Source organism: Lycorma delicatula, chromosome 1 (assembly GCF_047948215.1).
Source record: "Lycorma delicatula isolate Av1 chromosome 1, ASM4794821v1, whole genome shotgun sequence".
NCBI classification, from domain to species: Eukaryota; Metazoa; Arthropoda; class Insecta; order Hemiptera; family Fulgoridae; genus Lycorma; species Lycorma delicatula.
Window position 1 is genome coordinate 80,468,478 of NC_134455.1, and position 22,411 is coordinate 80,490,888.

General features: G+C 33.3%; 1 protein-coding gene across 6 annotated transcripts in view; it reads left to right on the top strand.

Moving 5' to 3' along the window:
* LOC142319510 (uncharacterized) overlaps positions 1 to 22,411 on the top strand; it is a 341,658-nt gene that overhangs the window by 128,432 nt on the left and 190,815 nt on the right. For all 6 annotated transcript variants that reach the window (XR_012755208.1, XM_075356870.1, XM_075356889.1 and 3 more), the window contains exons 9-12: positions 461 to 735; positions 4,828 to 4,981; positions 13,303 to 13,380; positions 15,093 to 15,227. Coding sequence is in view for 5 of the 6 variants with exons in the window: in XM_075356870.1 (XP_075212985.1) it covers positions 461 to 735; positions 4,828 to 4,981; positions 13,303 to 13,380; positions 15,093 to 15,227 (642 nt within the window). In the remaining variant the exon portion in view is untranslated. The remainder of the gene's footprint in view (positions 1 to 460; positions 736 to 4,827; positions 4,982 to 13,302; positions 13,381 to 15,092; positions 15,228 to 22,411) is intronic.

The following is a 22,411-nucleotide window of genomic DNA, read 5'->3' on the forward strand; positions in this document are numbered from 1 at the left end:
ATCACCTATTCTATTATTATTTCTCTTGCTCTTCCCTCTATTATTCACAGAAGTTTGCTAATAAGATTTAAATTCACCATCTTTTATGCTGATGTTTGGTTCAAACATGAGGTTGATGAAATGATAATTTAGAAAGTGAGTTGTTATTTTATGAAGTAAAATTTTTTTCAAAATAAGACAAAATAGTAAGATACCATAAATAATGAAAGTTAAATTTTAAAAACATGATATTTTACTGTTTGATAGAACAATGATCATTAAAAGAAATTGAAATATTATGATAATTAATCAATGCAGTATGCTAATTAGATCAAATGCACTTGATCTCTACTTCACAGCATACATTTCAAGCTAGTCTTGAAATAATCATTCTTTCAGTAAAAGGTTCTCTAAAATGAATAAACAATCATTTTATGATAGTGTAAATTATATATATATATTTTTTTTTATATTTGTGTAGAATTTGAAGTTACAACAAAAATTAAATGAACTTAAAACAACAGTGGAAGATTTGAGAGATGATAAAAGAAGTTTAAGTTTGCGGGTTAAAGAATTAGAAGCTGATATGGAAAAGTTAAAAACAGTTCAAGAGGTAGAAAAGGAAGCAGAGACATTAAGAGCAAAGTTACAAGCTGCTGAAACATTATGTGAAGAATTGATGGATGAAAATGAAGATATGAAACGAGAATTACGAGATCTGGAAGAAGAAATGGATGAAATGCAAGATAATTTCAGGTGAGGATAAAATTAATAAAAATATTAATCATATTTTTATTAATTATTATTATTAATGTAACTATTACTTTTTTAGATCTTGTAGGTGGTTGAGAATAAATTTCTTATTTTAATTCTATTTGTAGTTCTGTATGGAATAAAATTATATATAGAATAAAATGTTCTTTTCAAGAAAATGTTATTCTGTAAATTTTATTATATGAATTCTATTATTCTCTTTACAGATTTTTGATGATAAAGCTTCTTTTCCAGTTTAAATAAGGAAATTAAATTTAAACTAGTAACATATCATAATAAAAACATTATACAGGGTGTCCCATATAAAACGCAACCCAACCTTATATTGGTAGGTATTGAAATAATAAAAAGGCATGTGTAAATTTAAATGTGATTTTTATTAAAACAGTTAAAATGGATTAATAAAACAGTTAATGGATTACCATCCATTACCTTACATTTAGAGTAAATGTTGGAAGTGGCCGCCATCTTCTTGAATACAAGCTTCAATTCTTTTTACAGCGTTTCTTGCAACTTTTTTCAAAGTTTGTGGCTGGATATTTAATACCGCTTGTTCAATATTGACTTTCAATTGTTCAAGTGATTGTGGTTTGTTGCTGTAGGCTTTTTCTTTTAGGTAAGCCTGTAGAAAAAAATCCGCCGCAGTCAAATCTGGAGATCTTCGTGGCCACAAGCCTCGACCGATAACACGATTACAATAGAATTCCTCAACGAAATCAGAAGTTGAACCTGCGTAGTGCGATGTTGCACCGTCATGTTGTAGCCAGCAGTGTCTGTCTTCCTCTTCCAACAGTGCGATGAACTGAAATAAAATATCCTGATATCGTTCTGCATTAATGGTGTACTCGAAAAAAATAGGACAGATTATTTTCTTCTGCAATATCGTGCACCACACGCCCAACTTCTGCGGGTGTAATTGTTTTTCGTGATAAATGTGGCGATTTTCAGCACTCCAAATTCTACTGTTTTGGCTGTTTACGTAGCCATCCAAATGAAACCGTGCTTCATCTGTGAAAAATAACGAATCCATAACATTAATTCCCTCACGCAGAAATCAACGGAACCATTAACAATATTGTAGCCGTTTTTCTTTGTCGGGCTCAAGAAGTCGATGAACCGTTTGAATGCGATAAGGTCGAACTTGTAATTGTTTGGTCGCCCGATGAACAGTTGATTTAGACAAATTAATTTCAGTAGACAAACCTCTGATCGATATATTTATTGAGGCGAGTAATCGGTCTTTGATTTCAGTGACTGTATCTGTATTCAACACTGACACAGATCTTTTGTGTTCCTTGGTATTAACAGAACCAGTCTCTTTAAATTTTGCAACTAACCTTAATACTGATGATGTTTTGTTAGGAGCTGGTTTATCTGGATACTTATAGCGAAACAAATCTTGCACTGCAACCACTGATTTCGTACTGAAGTACGACTCAACAATGAAAACACGTTCATCTAGTGAAAACACAATCTTGTCTCTAACAATACACTGAATGTTATGATTGCATTGTTGTTACTATTGGTAGTGTTCTACTGCGTCGCCGCGATGTTCAAATGTTGGACGAGTCCATTTCAGTAACGAGTAGGGGAGTAATCTTGACTATTGAAATTTCATGGATGAGTGATTGATGGGTTGCGTTTTATATGGGACACTCTGTATATATATATATATATATATATATATATATATATGAAATATGTTTTGTAAAATCTCAAGCTTTTCAAATAACAAATTTTCAATTTACCCTAAGCTGCTTGTCCTTGTTGTCTTAAAAACTGTCCCTTCATTTTGAATATATCACTTCCATTGTTTTTTTCGTCCTTCAAAACATTTTTGGAATACTTCATTCAGGCTATTGTGCATAAATTTCAGCAAATTTTCTTTGTTAATCAGTTGACTTAAAATGTCCACCTTTCAGCAACTCTTTTAATTGGGGAAACAAAAAAAAAAATGTTAGTTAATACTAGACCTGGTGAATAAAGTGGATGAAAAGTTGGCTTTTATTTCACTATAAACTTTTAGATTAGCATCTTGACTACCTTTTGATTTGTCACAGTGTGGTACAAATCCCTGCCATTCTGTATTAGTGAACTTGCTAGACTGAATTGTTACTCAGGGTTACCTACTACTAGCACAGAGTGTTATTATTGTTAAACTGAATAAATTTCCCCACATCCCATATCATACTGACAATAAGATAATTTTCACATATCCTGGAGACATTACTACACCTATTATATTATAATGGTAATATGTTTACCATTATTAATTTTATTGGCTGAAGTGATGGTAAGAACAATAAAAATAAAAAGTAAATATCAAATTATTTTTATTGATATTCTATATAAATCGTTTAGATTGATTTCTCACATTTCTACTTTCATTATAATGTTCAATATAAACAGTATATGTGTTTCTAAATATTTAAAAGTTTAAATCCATAAGAAAAAACAGAAAAGATAAAATAACAATTTGGTCTTGGTATTACTAATTTAGTAAGATATAAAATCAAAATATGATAAAAATCATAATTTTACATGGGAAAGAATGTAATGTTATGTGGAAAAAATCTTTTTATTTATATCATTCTCATGTTCTTCAGGCTACCAATTCTAATTTATTATGTAAACATCTTATAGAATTGAGCAATGCTGTACAGGTCTCCGGACCCTGGGGATCTGTATGGTATGTTACAGTGTGATACAGCCAGGAACCTATATGTATCTTATGTATCCAAAATGATAACTAAATCTGAAATTGTACTATATTTAGGTAAAAGTATGTAACTAAAGTTATTTAAAAGTATGTACTAATTTCAAATTCTAAAAGTACATATGTTTCACCATGGGAGAGTTCTAGTCCAGATACTCAGTACCATAGCAGTATCCACAGGGCATGTGTTAATAGCAACTGTACATAGGCAAATGTCATTCATTTGATGGAACTTAAATTATTTTAACCTTCAGGTATCAGATCTTTTTTTTGACCATCTCATAAAGATGTTTCATTACTTCAAGATAACATTCCTTACTCATTGCCTTGCCTTATATAGGAAATTCATGGTGAACACCTTCAGAATCTAAAAACCAGAGTAGTTTTCTGACACTTGAGTACTTTTGACACTTTGACTAATTTTTTTTTTTATTCATATCTATAAACTACATTTCATCACGAATGATATGTAGTAGAATGGTTTTTTTTTTAAAGTTTGCAATCTCATTCATTACCTTGATTAATAAGGTCTTAACTCAGATCGACATGAATCATATTTTTTGCTTGACAGTAAAAAGTCGAGGCACAAATTTGGCTTTAGTGTGATTCATGCCTAAATTTCATGACGGGTAGTTTTTGAAATGCGTAGTTCTTCAGCTCTTTTGTGATCAGTTAAGTAATAGAATGAATTACTTTTTTAATTTCTGCCTACAATTTTATCAGTTTTGGATGTTGATTTTTTTTTTGCATGATGTTGACCAGTTAATGAGGTTCATCATCAGTTGAATTTTTGGCCATCTTTGAAATGTTTCCATCTCTTCTATGTTTGAATCTGATTTAAAGACTCACTCCAAATTCTGTTTTTAACGTTTAAAATATCTCCATAAATTATTTTCATACAAATTCATTCTTTATGAAGATCACAATTAAAATCATGATCAAAATAAAAACTTATGATTATAAATACAATAAAAATCTCCAGGCCAAGTAACACTTGATATAAATAGGCTTAGCACAATGGTTTAGCTCAATATTATGCTGACATTTTCGCTGAACTAATTCACAATGTTGCCACTAGGTTGCAGTATGGTAAACGTTCTGTTAGCAGGACTATTAGAACTATCTGGTGTGTTAATTAAAAAAGTTAAGGAAACTAATGTACAGTATTTGTCCAGTAATTTATGAAACTAAAAAATTAAGTAAAAATTAATTCTTGGATATTTTACAAGTTTGTATTTTACATAAAAATAACCTCAGATTTTAAGTTACATTTAAAACTTTTTTTACATTTATTGTTGTTCAATGTTACGCACAATAAAAACATTGAGAATGATCACAATACACTTATTTCATTTTAGAGAAGAACAAGCAGATGAATATACATCCCTGAAAAAAGAATTAGAGCAAACAGCAAAAAATTGTAGAATCCTTTCATTTAAGTTGCGTAAAGCGGAAAGGAAGATGGAAAGTGTTGAAGCAGAAAAACAAGAAGTGGAAAAGAAGTGTCTTGAGGTATGTCCTTGAATGAATTATTTGAATATTCTACTTATATATGCATTTGTAAACTAACACATGTTTGAAGACACAAGTATTAATATATACTGTAGCGTAGATTTTTCATTTTAATGACAATTATTAAAATATTCTGTAGTGCAATTCCTAAATCATTTCCATTTGGTGCTTTCTTTTAAGGTTGATATTTTTTCAGTGACCCTTTATAAAGGTAATCAGAAATCAGATAAATTATTACTAATCAATCATGCATTCTTAACCCCTCAACCTATGCAGAACTCCCTGCCCTTTGCCACGCTTATATACTAGTAATGTGCAATTACATTTTCTTATAACTATTTTTTAAATGCCTTGCCCTATTGTTTATATGTATATATATATATTTTCCTTGATAATCACAAAATTTATGTTTTATTAAGTTAGGTTTTTTACAGTGCACAAGTCTTGTGACTGAAGTGCCTTGGTGGTTAGGACTGTATCCTTTATAAATAATAAATAAATACATAAACAGATGCTGCAGTTTTAAACAAATACAGTTACAAAAAAAAAAAATCAATAGGTTAGTATTAATGTTGGTATTTATTAATTAAGAAGTAAGTAGCCAAAAATTCTTTTATATAAAAACTGGATTAACGGGATAAAATGGGATTCATGATATTACACATATCTCAAAAACTGAAAACTGACAGTTAATTTTTAAGTTTTTTTTTTACTTGGTATTAAGTCTTTAGAGCTAGGATGGACTGTATTAATTGTTAATGAAAGAATGAGACAATATTCTTCTAGGTAATTGAATTTAATTCGTAAAAATACTAAATAACATAAGTCACATAAGACGACGAAATACATGACCATGCCAAATGGGATTCTTAACTCAAATGAATGAGCCAAGCTAATAGAAACTAGAGAGCAGCACTAACTGGATCAAACTAGGAGTGGAACATACCGCCCACCAATTATAATTACATAAATTATAATTCTAAAATACAAAAGTAATATGCAAAATGAAAAAGTAATGTATGAAAATAATCATCATAAAAATCTTCAAAGTACACAAGAATTTGAAGCTACTTTAAGTACAAATTCCAATATTGCCAACAGCAAAAAACTACAAAAAAAATAAAATCAAAAAATAAACAAATACATGAAAATAAAAGTTAAAGACATTTCATTCATTACATTCAGCATCACTCAAGTCATTACAGACTCTGAATTTGGAAGAATAATTAATCTATTAATAGGTCTTTTGACAATAGTATTGTTAGTTTTTACATCAGCTACTCTAACTAGTCCATCATCACTTGGATATACCTTAACAATTATTCCCAATTTCCACATTAGTGGAGGGAGATTATTTTCTTTTACTATAACTATGTTGTCAACACAAATGCTATTATTGGAGATCTTACATTTATTCCTCTGGTACAAGGAATAGTCATTTGACCATGTTTTCCAAAAGTCTTTCAATATTTTTTGTATAACCTTCCACCTAGTAAGTCTATTTATATTAATGCCTGAGAAATCAGGATCAGATAAAGAAGTTAACGGAGCAAAGGTTAAAAAAAATGTCCAGGAGTAAATGCAGCTGGATCAGAGGAATCGGTTGATGGTAAATATAATGGTCTGGAGTTTAAGCATGCTTCTATCTGAATTAATAAAGCGGATAACTCATTGTAATCTAAACAGAAATTCCCATGACTCTTCGTAGGTGAAATTTCATGCTTATCACAGCAGCTCCCACAAACCACCCCAACTAGGAGAGTATGGAGGAATGAAAGACCATCTTATGATGTTTGAGGTACAAAAAGATTTAATTTTGGAATTGGCATTATTGGTTTTAAGAAAGTCATACATTTCTTGAAGATAATGATTGCACCGCAGAAGTTTTTTCTATTATCCAAAAAAAATACGAGAAGGCAATCCTCGGCATCCTACAAATCTTCATAGGGCAGCTATAAAAATTTCTTTAGATAAATCAGTTACAAGTTCAAGGTGTAGTGCCTTTATGCTGAGACATACAAACAATGCAATGTAAGCTTTAATAGTCGCAGGATTAGTAGATTGAGTATGCTGCCCACCATGACAGATAAGTATTGGACCCGCATAGTCAACACCAGTTGACTGGAATGGTCTGGAAATTGTGACTTTCTTTTGGCAGTTGCCCAAGTAACTGACTCTGAGGCTGAGCTCTAAAATGAAAACATGTCAGACACTTAACAATGACAGAATGAATTATGATTTTAGAATTGACAATCCAATATTTCTGTCTAAGTGACAAATGAATTAATTATAATCCTCCATGCGATAATCTTAAATGTTTGCAAAATAAACAATTGAGTAAGATAACTATGAGGACTTAAAATTACAGGATGTTTAGCATTTAAAGAGAAATTTGAAAAATTTAAATGATCTCCAATGCGATCAATACCATTTTGATCTAAAAATGGGTTAAGAAAAACTAATTTGCTTTTCTTCGATACAGTCGTATTTTTCTTTAAATCGCTTAATTCCTTAGCAAAATACAATTCTTGAGTTTGACGAATAAGAATTTCCAACGTGGAATTGATTTCTTCCGGTGAAAGATCTGACAATATACGATTATTTTTATTTTTTAAATTGTAAATGAAACGACGACAATATGAAAATATGTTTAATGTTCGTACAAACGAAGAAAATGGTTTTGAAAGTTTTGCAGTTTCTGTTGTTTTAAGAGCAGCTGAAAACACGTTAGTTTTGCTAGGCTTCTTCTGTTCCTTGAGCGAATCTGGTGGGATCATAGAAACGATAGGCTGATTGGATTGCCAGGTGTTCTCATCTTGTTTCAGAAACGACGGACTATTACACCAAAGTTGTAACGAGGTTAATACATCTGTCACACAACCATGTGACAAGACGTTTGCAGGGTTATCTTTCAAATCAACGTGCTTCTATACAAATTCCTTAGTTAGCTCTTGTGGTTCGCAAATTCTATTTGCGGCAAATATCTTCCATCCATTAGGAATCGAAGACAACCAGTAAAGTACTACCTTAAAATCTGACCAAAAATGGATTGAATCAAATCTTATACCTAAAATACACTTAACCTTATTAAATAAACAAGATAACAGAAGAGCAGCATTCAACTCAAGCCTTGAAATAAAGATTTGTTTGACAGGCCCGACTAGATTTTGAACACAGCAGGTGGATTTCAACGTATTCATTACTATCAACAGATCTGATGAAAGACAAGCACCATATGCACTGCTACTTGCATCACAAAATCCATGCAATTGATAACTCTCACTGACACTACTGACTTTAACTAATCGAGGAATCCTAAAATTACTTGACAATTTGATCTGAGAATACAGAGATTCCATTTTTCAGCTTCATCCCATTGAAGATTAGCGCGCCACAACTCTTGGATGAACACTTTAAATGGAACGATTGCAGGAGCAAGAAGACCCAAAGGATCGAACAATGAAGAAATAATTGATAAAACAGAACGTTTAGTGTAAGAAGTGTTATTATCCGTTGGTTTGATTTGAAAAATGAAATCATCACCTTGAGGACCCCAAGGTAATACAAGTGTCTTGATATTTTCATCTTGTCTAATTTGATAAAGGAATCAGAATCATCAAACATACTACCACATTTGAATTACATTTATGCAGTGAAAGTTCGTATTGTACAATTCTTTCAACTGATCAATGCTGTCACAACCAGTGAGCAAACCATCAACATAAAAGTCCTGCTTGATTGATTGGCAAGCTTCAGGAAAGGAGAATTAGAAATTTCGATCAAACATCTCGTAGATAGAAAACTTGAAGGTGCTAATTGTAAGTAACTATTTGTAAATTGTATGGAATGATTGCTGATTTATTATTACCATACCAGAGGATTCTTTCCAATGGGAAATCTTGAGGATTAATGTTTGTCGATACATTTTTGAAATATCTCCTGATAACACGTAGGTATGAGTTTTAAAACGAATTATAATTGAAAATAAATCATGTTGCACTACTGGACCTATAGCAAGAATTAAATTGATTGATCGGTCGTTTGATGTTTTTGCAGTACCATCAAATACTACTCTGGTTTAGGTAGTGGTGGAAGATTCACGAAGTACTGAGTGGTAGGGCAAATAAAAAGTTTCAGATGGAGCCTTACACTTAGATGAATCTACTGGTTGCATGTGATCTAATTCTTTATATTCTTTCATAAGATGGAAGTAATCTTCCTTAAGTTTAGCATTTTTCTGGAATGTATGTTGTAAAAAATTAAAATGATGCCTTGAATTTCTCATACGAATCTCCTAAAATACAGTTTTCCTTACAAGGAAGAGATACAACAAATCTGCCTTGGTCATCGCGAAAAGTATTTTCAACTAAATGTTTTTCGCAGAAAGATTCCTCCTTTGTCGGAAGATTCAAGTAACTTGCACTTACATTCTAAGAAAGAAATAAGTTGTTCTAACTTTGGGAATTCATTATCTTCTAATGTTTCTTCCCAGTCTTTTAAGGTATTTAAATTTTAATTTTGAGTAATTAATAGCATTATAATAAATTCTAAATGATTAATATTTAGATTCTGTAATGCATTAATACTTGAATTAATTTGATCAATGAATTTAAATAAATTTTCAGAATTTTCCATTTTTAGTGGTTTTAGATTAATAATTTCTACAGCATGTTTAGCTGCAATTAGCCGTTTATTGTCATAACGAGCTTTAAGTAATTTTATTGTAGTTTCATAATTTTCAGATGTCACTGATAAATTCTTTATTACATCTAGTACATTACACCCTAAGAAATTTGTAAGGTAGTAAAATCTTTCAACAACAAAAAATCTTTCAATTCCTTGCGGTTATGGACTAAACTATTAAAAAGGTCAAAAACCTTATGCCAAGCTCTCACATCACCATGAAAGGACTCAATTTGTATAGGTTTTAATGTAATTTGATTGGGTTTGTTAACTATTTTATTTGAATCAATTACATCTGACTTTTTGAAATGATTTTCTAGTTTTTTGTTATAATTTAAGTTTATAAAAAATATTATTGTATATGTCCCTATCCTGTAAATTGATATCTTATCTTTATCTGTTGAATCTTTGAGCAATTCTATTTCAGACTGAACTTCAAAAAAGGTTTTTTTTGTATTCTAACAGCTTATTAAATTTGATAGTGAACAGATCATAATCGTCTGATTCGGGATTAAAATTATCAATGAAAGTTTTTAATTTTGCTATACAATTTGTAATACCTCTTTTCTTAATTAGATCTTTGAATTCCATTTTGACTTAAACTACGGTATTGATAGAGATAATATTAAATAAATTACGTTAACTAAAGTTTTTCAAAAATCAGAAGTTAAGTTGATAAGAATGTGTGTTGATTATATTCTGGGTAGGGTTGTTGATAAAATTGTTGTCCTAATGTATACTCAGTATGATGTTATCCTGCTGATATTGACCTTGCTTCCGGTCCAAACAAGCAATAAATGTAACATGAAACTGCAACTGTGAGTGTGTGTATGCAACACATACGCCCACAATTGTGTTAGTCCTAACACCATGAAGTTTGCAAAAATTATTATTATTGAAGAGTTAGAAGTTACTTGTTTGTAATTTGCGTATAACCACTATTTTTATAACCTTATGCGTATCTGCATGTTACAAGTTATTTAAAACGTATTGAATTTTACGCATTTCATACTAATGCCACTCGTACCCCTGAATGTACACTGTCCGATAAAAATTAGCATTCAGACAGTTCTTATGAAAAATTAAGTAATGCTATTTAACATTGTTTATAAGTACCACAAAATCCAGGCTGGTGGATCACAAACGCAATATTAAGTCTTTAGAACTAGGATGGACTGTATTAATTGTTGATGAAAGAATGCTCTTCTAGGTAACTAAATTTAATTCATAAAAATACTAAATAACATAAGTCACATAAGACGACGAAATACATGACCACGCCAGACGGGATTCTTAACTTGAATGAATCTGTGAACTGGCTCGCAGGCCAGCACTAATAGAAATTAGAGAGCAGCACTAGCTGGCTCAAACTATGAAAAGAACACTTTGTATGATTTAATTATTAAAACTATTTATTTATCCAAGTGAAAAATGTTTGAATTTCAAATCACAAAGTATCCTCCACGCCATGTGTCATCCAGTACCCTCTTAAATTGCCTAGTGCTCTTTAGAGGGTGATAGCACTTGGGAATCACTACTCTATAGTTTTATTGTGTAGTTGACATGCTATGTTTGGTACTCAGATCACTGGTTTACCGTAATAAGGATTGTTTTTTCACAATTTCATTTTCATATGCATCCTAACGGTCTATGTACATAAATGTTCCATTACAACCATATAAAAAAAGTGTAGGCACAGAAATTTTTACTTAAAAAAAAGTTGATTAACTTATGTAACATTTAGATCATTGGTGTGTTAAAAGTCAATTAATTGAAGATAACAAGAGTTGAGAAGAGGGTAGAAAGACGATATATCTTTAACTGTCCACCATTAGGGATATCCCAGTCAGAGGCAAACCATTCCCTCTATTATCACCACCATCAGGGGCAAAATAAAGTTAAATTTAGACATTAATAACCTAAAGTCCTGATGAGGTGAAACGTTTGTATTGGTTCTAAAATTCTCTAGGTATGAGAATTCCTTTTAGATTGTAAATTCTTCTATTTTCATACGCGAACATTGTTATTACTGCTGATAATCCAAATAATGTATTTTTTTACTGTAGAATTAATAGAATATAACATAATCAACACTGAAATTTACTGAAACAGTTTTTTAATTAAACCCTAGAAGCTGAAGTATACTAGTAACATTCAAATCCAGTTAATCATTAACTGCAACCTAAACCTGCAGTACATGGAGCAGCTGTCATACTGTCAGATCACATCAAGATTGTTTCAAAACTTCCCTGTTGCACATAAACCATTTCCTGTAGCAACTTAAAAATGTATGTTATACAGTTTCATTATGTAAGCTTTCAATTATTTGACATACTGATGTAAGTAAGCTTTATAGATACCCAGAATTCAGCAGCTGGACTGCAGAACAGGTTGTAAATTATCTTAATTTTTTTATGTAATATTATTTGGTGAAATAAAACCATTTTCTCCAATAATGGAATGCACAATCAAAAAAACAACCATTATTGGTCAAAAGAAAATCTATTAATTGTGAGAGAACAATTAAGTGAGATTTTCGATAAATTATTGGTGCACTATCATGAACAATAAAATTTTGGCTATCTGTTTCTACGAGCTTGAAATCTAACAGGACTTTAGTACCATAATTGCTGGAAGACATTCTACTGCCATCTTTTGATGACTTGCCTTTATATTTGTAAATGTAATTGTATTTCCAACAAGATGGAGCTCCAGCGCCCAAGCAAAGTAAAGAAATTTTTAAATGTTCATTTCCAAAATAGGATTACTAACCAAGGAACTATTACTTGGCCAGGAAGAAGTCCATACCTTTCCCTCTTAGATTACTTTCTGTGGGGATTTGTGAAAGACCAGTTGTACACATTTTGGTCTCCTTGAATGAAGAAATAATAGCTAAGATAGTTAAAATTTTGTACAATGTTGTCAACAACATTATCAAAAGCTGTTAATCATGTTTTCAGTAGATTTTCACAAATGGTGACCATTTTTGAAAGTCTGTTATAATTGACACTGCAATTACGTTGTAATTCTTCCTATCTAAGAAATAGCATTAAAATCACACTGTTCAAGTTAAAACGTATCGTACGTTAAATCTTTTAATCGTACCATTACTTTATTTTTTACTTCATTTTCAAACTTTGAAAATGTAATTTGATAACCAGTTACTAATACTTAAGGTTTCCATTTAAAATAATATAGATGACCACCATATTTGATTTTGCAATAGTCAGCCCATAGCTCCATAACTGCTGTGTTTAGAGAGAAATACCCAACAGTAAAAATGTATTAAAATACTATTTTGTACCCAAAAATGCAATAAAAACATGAGGCTTCCATTTGAAATAATGAAGTTGGTTGCCATATTGAATAAAAGGTAAAAATTTCAAAAAGTTTCCTAGGGATAGTTCCTCATAAAACTTATAGTTCTGAGATCACAGTGCTGGCCATCTTGAGTTGATCACTGTATATTTATATAATTACATACTGCTATGAAGATATGAAATCTTAACTAGAAAAGAAAATCCACTTTCTTTAATATTCACTGATTTTTATCTTTGTATTATTCTTGGTAATAATTTGTTTGTTTTTATTACTAAAGATGGTTTTTAAATACTTCTTGTACATGTTTATTAACTTAGATGGCTGGTGGAAAAGCAGGACTTGATAAGGCAGAAAGAATACGCACCCTTGAACAAGAACTTGCTGTAGCTAATGAAGTAAGTTGTAGATAAATCCTACTACTCCACATATGTTTTCATCCTTAAAAAATATTATCTATTGTATTAATACTGTATTGAGTGGTAATTAAGTGTATAGAAGTAATTATGGAATGTTTAATACTGATTTATGGCTTAATTTTGCTGTTATTGTGTGATTTATTTGTAAGTCTTCGTTGTTAGTAATATTTTATTTATTTTGAAGTTTAGATGAAGTTAAAATAATTTCAAGAAAATGTTTCATCTTTACCCTAATTTTTTCTGTGATTAAGTAAGTTGGAGTTTGGCAGGAATTTCATAGCTAGGTGTTATTCCTGATGCCAGTTGACTGAGGGAATATGATATAAAACTTAACAACATTTATAAATTCCGTATCTGAGCAAGGTTCAAACTTATAATTTCTGGTTGTAGGATAAAGATGCTACCACTCAACTTCAGAGTGGCAAATTATTTCAAGAAAGAATTAAACATGACAATTGTTGCAATATTATTAGATATTTTTATCTTTGCATTTTACTCTAAAAATTAATTAATTCCTTTTCAACTTTTGAATACAAACATAAAAATGAAGTCTGTGAAATCTCCAAATAAAATATATTATTAGGATCAGAAAATATTTAGTAGAGTAAAATATTTAGAAGGTGAATATTTTATTCATTGTTTAGAAGAGGTCTGAGAAAAACTAATTATTACAATTCTAGTTAATGACAAATTTTGATTCATATTATCTTTATTAATACATTATATTCTGTTAATAAATGAATATACTGAATTCTGAATTACTTTACAAAGCAATATTATTGGTCTATAAATTATTAATAATGCGCAGAACAGTTAAATGTAGCTATGCTATGTTGTTAATTTATAACTGTTCTAAACAAATAGCAACTCCAGCGACATTTATTTAGAATGATAATTGTGTGTAGAAGTAAATGTGTACGACATGTACACAAGTCACATGTACGACAAGTCAGTCTTTGTTTACTTTTTACGCATTATATTATTAAAGAAAACTGAGAATTGAAATATAATAAATGATTAGATTATAATAAATGATTTTTTAATATTATAATAATTACTTGGAGATATGTTTTTGTTTGAAATAACTGGAAATATTATTTTAAAAAGTTATCGTTATAGCGCAGCAGTACATAATGAGCTTAATGATTTGCTATGTATTGTCAGTGAACATACTGCAGTGATCTCTATGTTTATTATTAATAACTATTAATTAACTTTTTCTGATTAATCTTCCAAACTGATGACTTACATAGTAAGTAAATACAGGTATTATTTCTGATTTAGAGATTACTGTTTCAATTACTGGAGTTGTTTTAATGAATATTTATTTCATTAGTAAACTTATTCTCAGATATTTATATAAAATATTTTTATAGAAAAACACAGTAAAAAATAGATAAAGAAACCATAATTACTATTTAAAGAGTAAATAATAAATTAACAGATGTGATATAGCAAACTGACAATAAAAATAAAATAGATGAAAACAGTTAATTGGCATGGCCTCAGACCTTGGATGACTCCATACTTTCATACTTTCAAATACTGCACACTTTCTAATTTTACAATTAAATTAGCTTTGTTATAAAGTTTAAATCTGTACTCTAAGGTAATGAGAGTTTTTTATTGTGGAAATACTGATCTAAATTTTGAACAGTGTGTTAAAGAGATGAATTCTGGTTATTTCACAGGTTGCTCAGAGATTACAGAAAGAACTGGAAGAAACAAAACAAAAAGCTAAATGTGCTTCTGAAAAGAATGAGAAGTCAGCCACAAAGAAAAAAGCTCCAATGCTAGGAAGTATTGGTAAAATATCATCAGGAGAGGTAAATTTATAAAGTATTTCAACTTCTATGTACATTAATTTTTATGAATCAAAACTTGGTGGTTCATTTGGCAGTAATTCAATCAACTAGCTGAGGGGTCTCATTTGATTTCCTAATTAGAATTAGGAAAAGCAAATTTCCTTTCTGGAGTTTTCTGTGTATATAAATCATACATTAAACAGAAATCTCTTAAATAAAACTTACTTATATTTGGTGATGTGGCAGTTAAGAGTAGGAATATTTTGTTTGTTGTATTTTATATTATGTATAGGTAAGTATAAAAATAAGAAATAAAAAAAAATAAAAAATGTTAATATATTTTATAAGAAATAAAGTATATAATTCTTTGGTATCATGTGCTTGAAAAATCATGTTTCTGCAGTATTATGTGTGTTGGTAAAATTGTAAAATTATAAAACTAAAATCTGTAATTCAATATTATTCTTTATATTTTTAACACAAATATTTGTTAATTATTTTAGATTTAATTTTTAAAAAAGATAGATCTTCTGTGTGTGACCAGTGAATCTCTGTAAATAGTTATTTCAAAACAAAGCTTCAAGTTGGTAATGCATGTTTTTTACCATGAGCAGTATTTGTAGATGTCTATTGATATTTCTGGGTATACATGCTGAATACACAAGGATACATTGTGTAACAAAATATGAAATCTGATAATGCAATACTATTATTACTTGTAAAAAGTTGATAGTTGTCATGATCAATTGAATTATACATTGGTTACAGTTATTATATATTGGTTACAGTTAAAGTTACCAATATTTAATTCAGTATCCAATTTGGAAAAGAACTTCCCTCTACCCACTGAGCTGCAGAGCACTTTACATTATACACATACGCTACACCAAGAACACTACAAAAATTACAACATATACCCTCACACAACAACATTCTACATTATATCTTCTTCCACACACACTCTGTGATATTGCGACACCTTACGAAATGCACTGTGATCCAAGCTGGAAACTACCATGCCGATGAATGAATAGCTCTACATAGTGAGTCTCAAACGATGTCTTCTGGTCACCTGGGCGAACTCAATTGTATTTAGCTGTAGCTCCAGTACGCATGCACTCTGCTGGAGTGGTCCATTATATCATCAGTACTTGTGGGACCAAAATTACAAGTCTAAATGAAATTTCTATGATGGTTGTTGATCCATTTGAAAAAACCACCAAAAACAATCTTGTGAAATGGCCTCAATCAGATTTGTCTGATGAGGATGTCAGTAATGGAGAAAACAAAGCAAATTGTGAAGCAACTCATCCACAGATTAAAAATGTTAGAGTTGTTATTACGTGAAATACTCAGTAAGGTCAACAAGGCCTCAACAATGTAATAACAGGATTGTATGGCTCACCAAAGAACATCAAAAAATTAAGAGATGGATCGATAATAATTGTAAAGCATAACGATGAACAGAATAGATCTCTCTTACGTATTACTAATATGGGTGGTATAAACATAAGTTTGATGTGCCACAAAACTTTAAATACCAACCAGGGAGTAATTTTTTGCAGAAACCTTCTGGAGCTGGACATAACAGAAATAGCTGATGAACTTTAAACCCAAGAAGTTGTAGATGTGAAATGTATAATAAAATAGCAGAATGGAATGGGAAAACTAATACCTTCTCTTATAATAACGTTTAATCTCCCATTACCACTAGAGAGGATTAAAGTGGGTAAGTTGTTGGTTTGGGTACGACCATTCATACCCAACCTGTGTCGATGTTTCAAATGCCAAGGTTATGGTCACACTACACCATCTTGCTTGAAGACAGAGATCCGTGCTTGGTATACTAAGGAGGGCCACAATGATACTACCTGCCATGAAGATGAAAAATGTGTGATCTGTAGTGGTTCGTATACAGCCCGCTCCTGAGATTGCCCAATTTAGAAAAGCCAATTCTCAGGATCTCTACAAGCAGAAGCTATCTTTTCCAGCTGCATGCAGAGAATACAGAAAAATAGTTAACTCAAAAAACCTGCTTAAACCAGATGTGCCTTTTGCCATCGCTACGTCAAAACAAGCTCCCACAAATTTAGGTAATCAGCAGTGTGGAACCTGCAATGAGCTAAAAAAACTTGTTTAGGTGTTATCTAATCAAATCGCTTCACTTACAACCATTATTTCAGAGCTGACGATAATGAACAAAAAGTGGTTAGTCGCAGTTAGTAGATCCATTCGTGAGACCCCTATGAAAGTTCCTGTTCCCAAAGTTTTACCGGTATGGGCAGGAGTAATCACAGCTGGCGGTAAACCATTTATTAATCTCCCTGTTAAGGGAGACCCCAAAACCACTCCCTCTGGGTTGTCATCTACAATTGCTCATTCTTCAAAATCTCCTCCTACACCTCGTATATTGGACGATATTTTTGAGGAACTGTCCGACCCCAGGGCATCAGAGTTCCTTACCATGAAAACTATGAAAAAGAAAAACCGTATCACGTACAACTAATTTTTTATGTTTTTCTGAAATTCTGTATCTATAACTACCTTTACTTTGAACATTATTCAGCGGAACATTAGAGGTCTTCAGTTCGCATTGAGGATATTAAGGTATTGGTGCGTGCATGTGAACCACTAATCATGTGCTTCCAAGAAACGCATTTTCTACATCAAGATGCAATAACACTCAGAGGCTATTTCTGTGAGAAATACGACTATCTCAATAGAGGACTGTCTGAATAGAGAGAGTGGTGGTGTTGCTATTTTCATGTGGAATGAGATGTCGGCTACAAGGATACCACTAGCTATGCTTATTGTTGCTGTTGCTGTGAAGGTTTGTATCTCCTTCAAATTGCATATCTGCAATCTGTATCTCTCACTGAACTCTTAAGTTCAATGTTCTAGAACTGTCAATTATTCTCACACAAATCCCATCGCCGTCGTTAATAGTAGAAGACTTCAATGCCCACCATATTTCCTGAGGCTCATCTGTCTGCTCCTCTCAAGGAAATATGATAAACAGAGTGAGACAAGACTTGGATCTTTGTCTAATGAATGATGGGTCACACACTTTCATGTCCTTATCATCTGGTACATTGTCCAACATTGACCTTTCCGTCTGGTCACTGAGTTTATTCTTTCTTTTTAATTGGTGTGTTTGTGATGACTTTCATGGCAGTGATTACAGGCCAATTATTATTGCTTTTGGTGTAGACCGTGAGCTGAAAAAAAGGGCCACGGAGATGGACTGTTAAAAAGACAGATTGGAACGGTTACCAAAAAGTCTTCCCATCACAGTATGATGGTGGTGCGGCATCCTTGATCAACATTCCTCTTTTACATCCATTTTACTTGAGAATGCTAATAGATATATCCCACAAACATTGGGAAAGAACTTCCTTCCATTCCTTGGTGGAATGATAGACATCCTTTCGTTCCTTGGTGGGAATGATGATTGCCAAAACACTACTAGCAAACAACGGCAGGCACTGCGTAAATTTAACCGCATGCCTATAAATGAACATCTAGATTTGTACCGTAAGGCTAGAGTGGTATGTTGTCGGGTATTCTTGGACACTAGGAAGAAATACATGGTCACCATCTCACACACTACTCCCATGTCTACTGTGTGGAAAAAGATCCGTGCAATTTGCGGATCACCAAAACAATTTATTCTCAGGCCTTTTCATGAAGGAGAACTACTTTCATTATCTTCTGCAGTAGCAACTACCCTAAAAAATTCCTTCCGCTTGCTGTCTCTCACTTCATCATATAATAACGAATTTCAGAGATACAAGTTACAGATGGAAGTATTATCGTTGAACATTGGTGATTCATTCGGTGAATTAAATGCTCCATTCGCATTCAACGACTTGTCACACGCATTTAAAAACTCATATGACACCTCCTCTGGACCTGACAACATTCGTTTCAGTACTCTGGCACATCCCAACCCCGAAGGGGGAAGACACCCGCCTTCTGATGTTACCGGTCATTACACCACCTCTTCCGTTTCAAGTCCTGAGGGGCTTTACCGGAGGTCGTCTTTAGACCCTCCAACTGTTTACATCAGCCAGGCCTCGGTCGGGATGCCACCGATGTAAATGCCTCGGCAGACATTTGCATCAGTAAAATACAAATCAAATTTCGCTTTCACATAGACCTCAAACGGACATCTTCACATCTAACCTAACATAATTTCCTCAAACTAACTGATCGAAACCGCGGAAGCGCGAACCCCGCGCTTAGTAAAGATTTGACAACACCTTTCGTGACTGTGAATACCTTAGAGAACGAACAAGTTTAAAGTTAAATCAGTACTACACTCATACCAATCAAAATTATGTTTTACGCAACATAGAAATTCAGACCTACACCCACTTAAGTCGGCTAACTTAGGTCACCTAACAAGGGGAACGCAACCTCATTCCGGTCCGCGCATGAGCCGGGGACCAATGCCGCACCCCCGGTCCCATCATGATGTCTCGCGTGGCATTACCAAGTAACGATCACGACTGCCACCACGCCCCCCGGTCGCACGGGTTAACATACTCCGGCGGTGCAGCCACCCCCACCAGTGGAAGCCCCAAAGCAAATCACAAACAATACACCAATATAACCGTGGCACGATGCCAATGCGCCTACCTCCAACCAATCCAGTGCCTAAGCCGGAACCCTAGCCACCCGGGATCCTACCACGATCGAGTACCTCGATTAAACTCCCTGCGCAGACCTACACACCGTAAGGGCGCGAAGAAAACCAGCCACTATAGACCACTCCTCGCGGATCATCCAGTTAATACGGAGATCCAGAAAAGAATGTATTCTCTCAAGTTCCCTAACAACTCGTGAACGTTCGACCTCGTATCGGGAACAGATGTACAGGACGTGGTCTACTGTATCATCAGTCAGACAATCCGGGCATTGACTCGAATCCACCAAAGGAAACCTAGCACCGAAAGGCACCATTCCCGGAGAGAAACTGTGTGATAAACCGATTGGGGGAGACCCATCCAGTCGCACCTAAATCAGATGCTGTAGGAAATATACCATGTGTGTAGTGACCTGTGGGGGATTCGTCCCACCTGACCTGCAAAGACGCAAAACTCCGGTCTTCAATCTCCTGCTTAGTTCTGACATCAGTAGGTTATTTACCTTGGAAATGTAGCGTTTCTTACGCTCATCAGCCAAGATATCTATTGGTTTGACTCCAGCTATAACATACACTGCCTCCCGCGAGACTGTTCTATAACCGCCTATAACAGCCAGCAAGAGGAATCCTTGGGCCCGCAGAAAAATGTCCGTGCAATACGTAAAAGTGATGTAGTGAGCCCAGACAGGCGCAGCATACAGCATAATAGCTTCACTGACACCTTTGTAAAGGATTCGCATGGTACGGTAATTCAACCCCTAATCGAGATGAGTGACTCTACAGATAAAAAGCATCAGCGGCCTTTTTTGCTACATACTGTAGATGTTCCTTGAACCAAAAATTCTCATCAAGGATAACTAACACCCAGGTATTTTTGAGCCGCAACGTACCGATTAGGGAGACCAGCCATTCGAACCCGTATTCGTCGAGAAGCAGCCAATTGGCCCTTAAGCAACATCATTGTGGTTTTCTCTGGGCTGAAAATCATCTTATGTTGGAGACTCCACAGTCGGAGTATCTCACAAGCTTGAGCAACTCGAAACTCCACCTCGTTACGTGAATCCTGTTCAATCAGTAGCAACGCGTCTTCAGCATAAGCAACGATACGACAACCACATGGAAAACTTAAATGCAACATCGAATCGAATTCTGTGATCCAAAGAAGATTACTCAGAACACTGTCCTGAGGGCATCCTTTAGTTAAGATCTTAGGAACTTCCGAGCCGCCGTCACGCAGGGAGACTGTCCGATGGCTGAAATAACTTGAGAGCACTTCTAGTTCATTTTGTGTACACTAATACTTCTGCATCTGAAACAGGGCAGAGGGCCACCGTAAGTTGTTAAATGCCCTGGATATGTCCAGAAAAATCCCTAATTTACATGGACTAAAGGAAGCTATATCCATCACCGTTAGTATGGCATCCTCAGTGCTCTTGCCTGGACAGAAACCATACGGGTTGTCCATTAGCAAATGATCAGTGGCCAATCTAACATTAATACGCATATATAGGACCTTCTCAAAAAACTTGCCAATCACGGGCAAGAGCGTTAGTGGACAGTAAGAAGAACTAACAGTGGGATCTTTGTCGCCACCTTTGAACAACAACACCATGTCTTCACGCTTCCAACGCACCGGAAAGTGGCCAGCGAAGAGCAACCTGCTATATATTCTAGTTAGAGGACCAAGGACTACTGGAAGTACTCGGACGAGGAGCTCCACTGTGATACAGTATGCTGGCACACCTTCACACCTTCCTCATTTGGCATTACAATACCTACTGAATGTGTTAAAGCACACAAGTGAGTTTCTGCTGGATACCTAGCCACGCAGGGATTCTGGGTAATGAACATACAGATTCTGCTGCTAAAGACCATGTAGTCAACCATCCTTCGCTACCCATGTTGCTACATCTGACTTTATTAACTATATTAAACTCACACTTTGCGCAAGCTGGCAAGATGACTGGATTGCCAAATTAGATAATAAACTTTGACATGTCAAAAATACTGTGTTGCCATGGGATTTCTCCCACAGGAAAATTCGTCGAGAGGAGGTGGTCCTCTGCCGATTGCAGATAGGAACGAGAGTTACTCACGCATACCTGATGTCAGCAGAAAATACATCACTCTGCGTATGATGCAACTGCCGCTTGACTGTGCGACACATCCTTGTGGATTGCATTTGTTATGCAGCCTTGCATCATAAATTTCATTACCCAGGAGTTTTCGTCAAATCCTGGGCAATAATAAAGAAGTTTTGGACCAGGTGCTTTTATTTCTCCAAACTGTTAGTTTTACATACTTTTTAATAGTATTGTTAATTTTTTTTTTTTACGTAGTTGTAAGTTTTTATGTTTAAAATGTTAGTTTAAGTTTTTTATTTTGACTTTGTTTTTAATGTTTAAAGTTTTTAATTTGATTTAATTTTTTTTTTGTTTTATTAGATTTTATATTTTGTTTTTATATTTCATATTTTTGTTTTCCAGGCAATAATAACATAAAAATGTTTTTTGCCCAAAAAAAATATCCAATTTAAAACAATATCCAATATTTAATC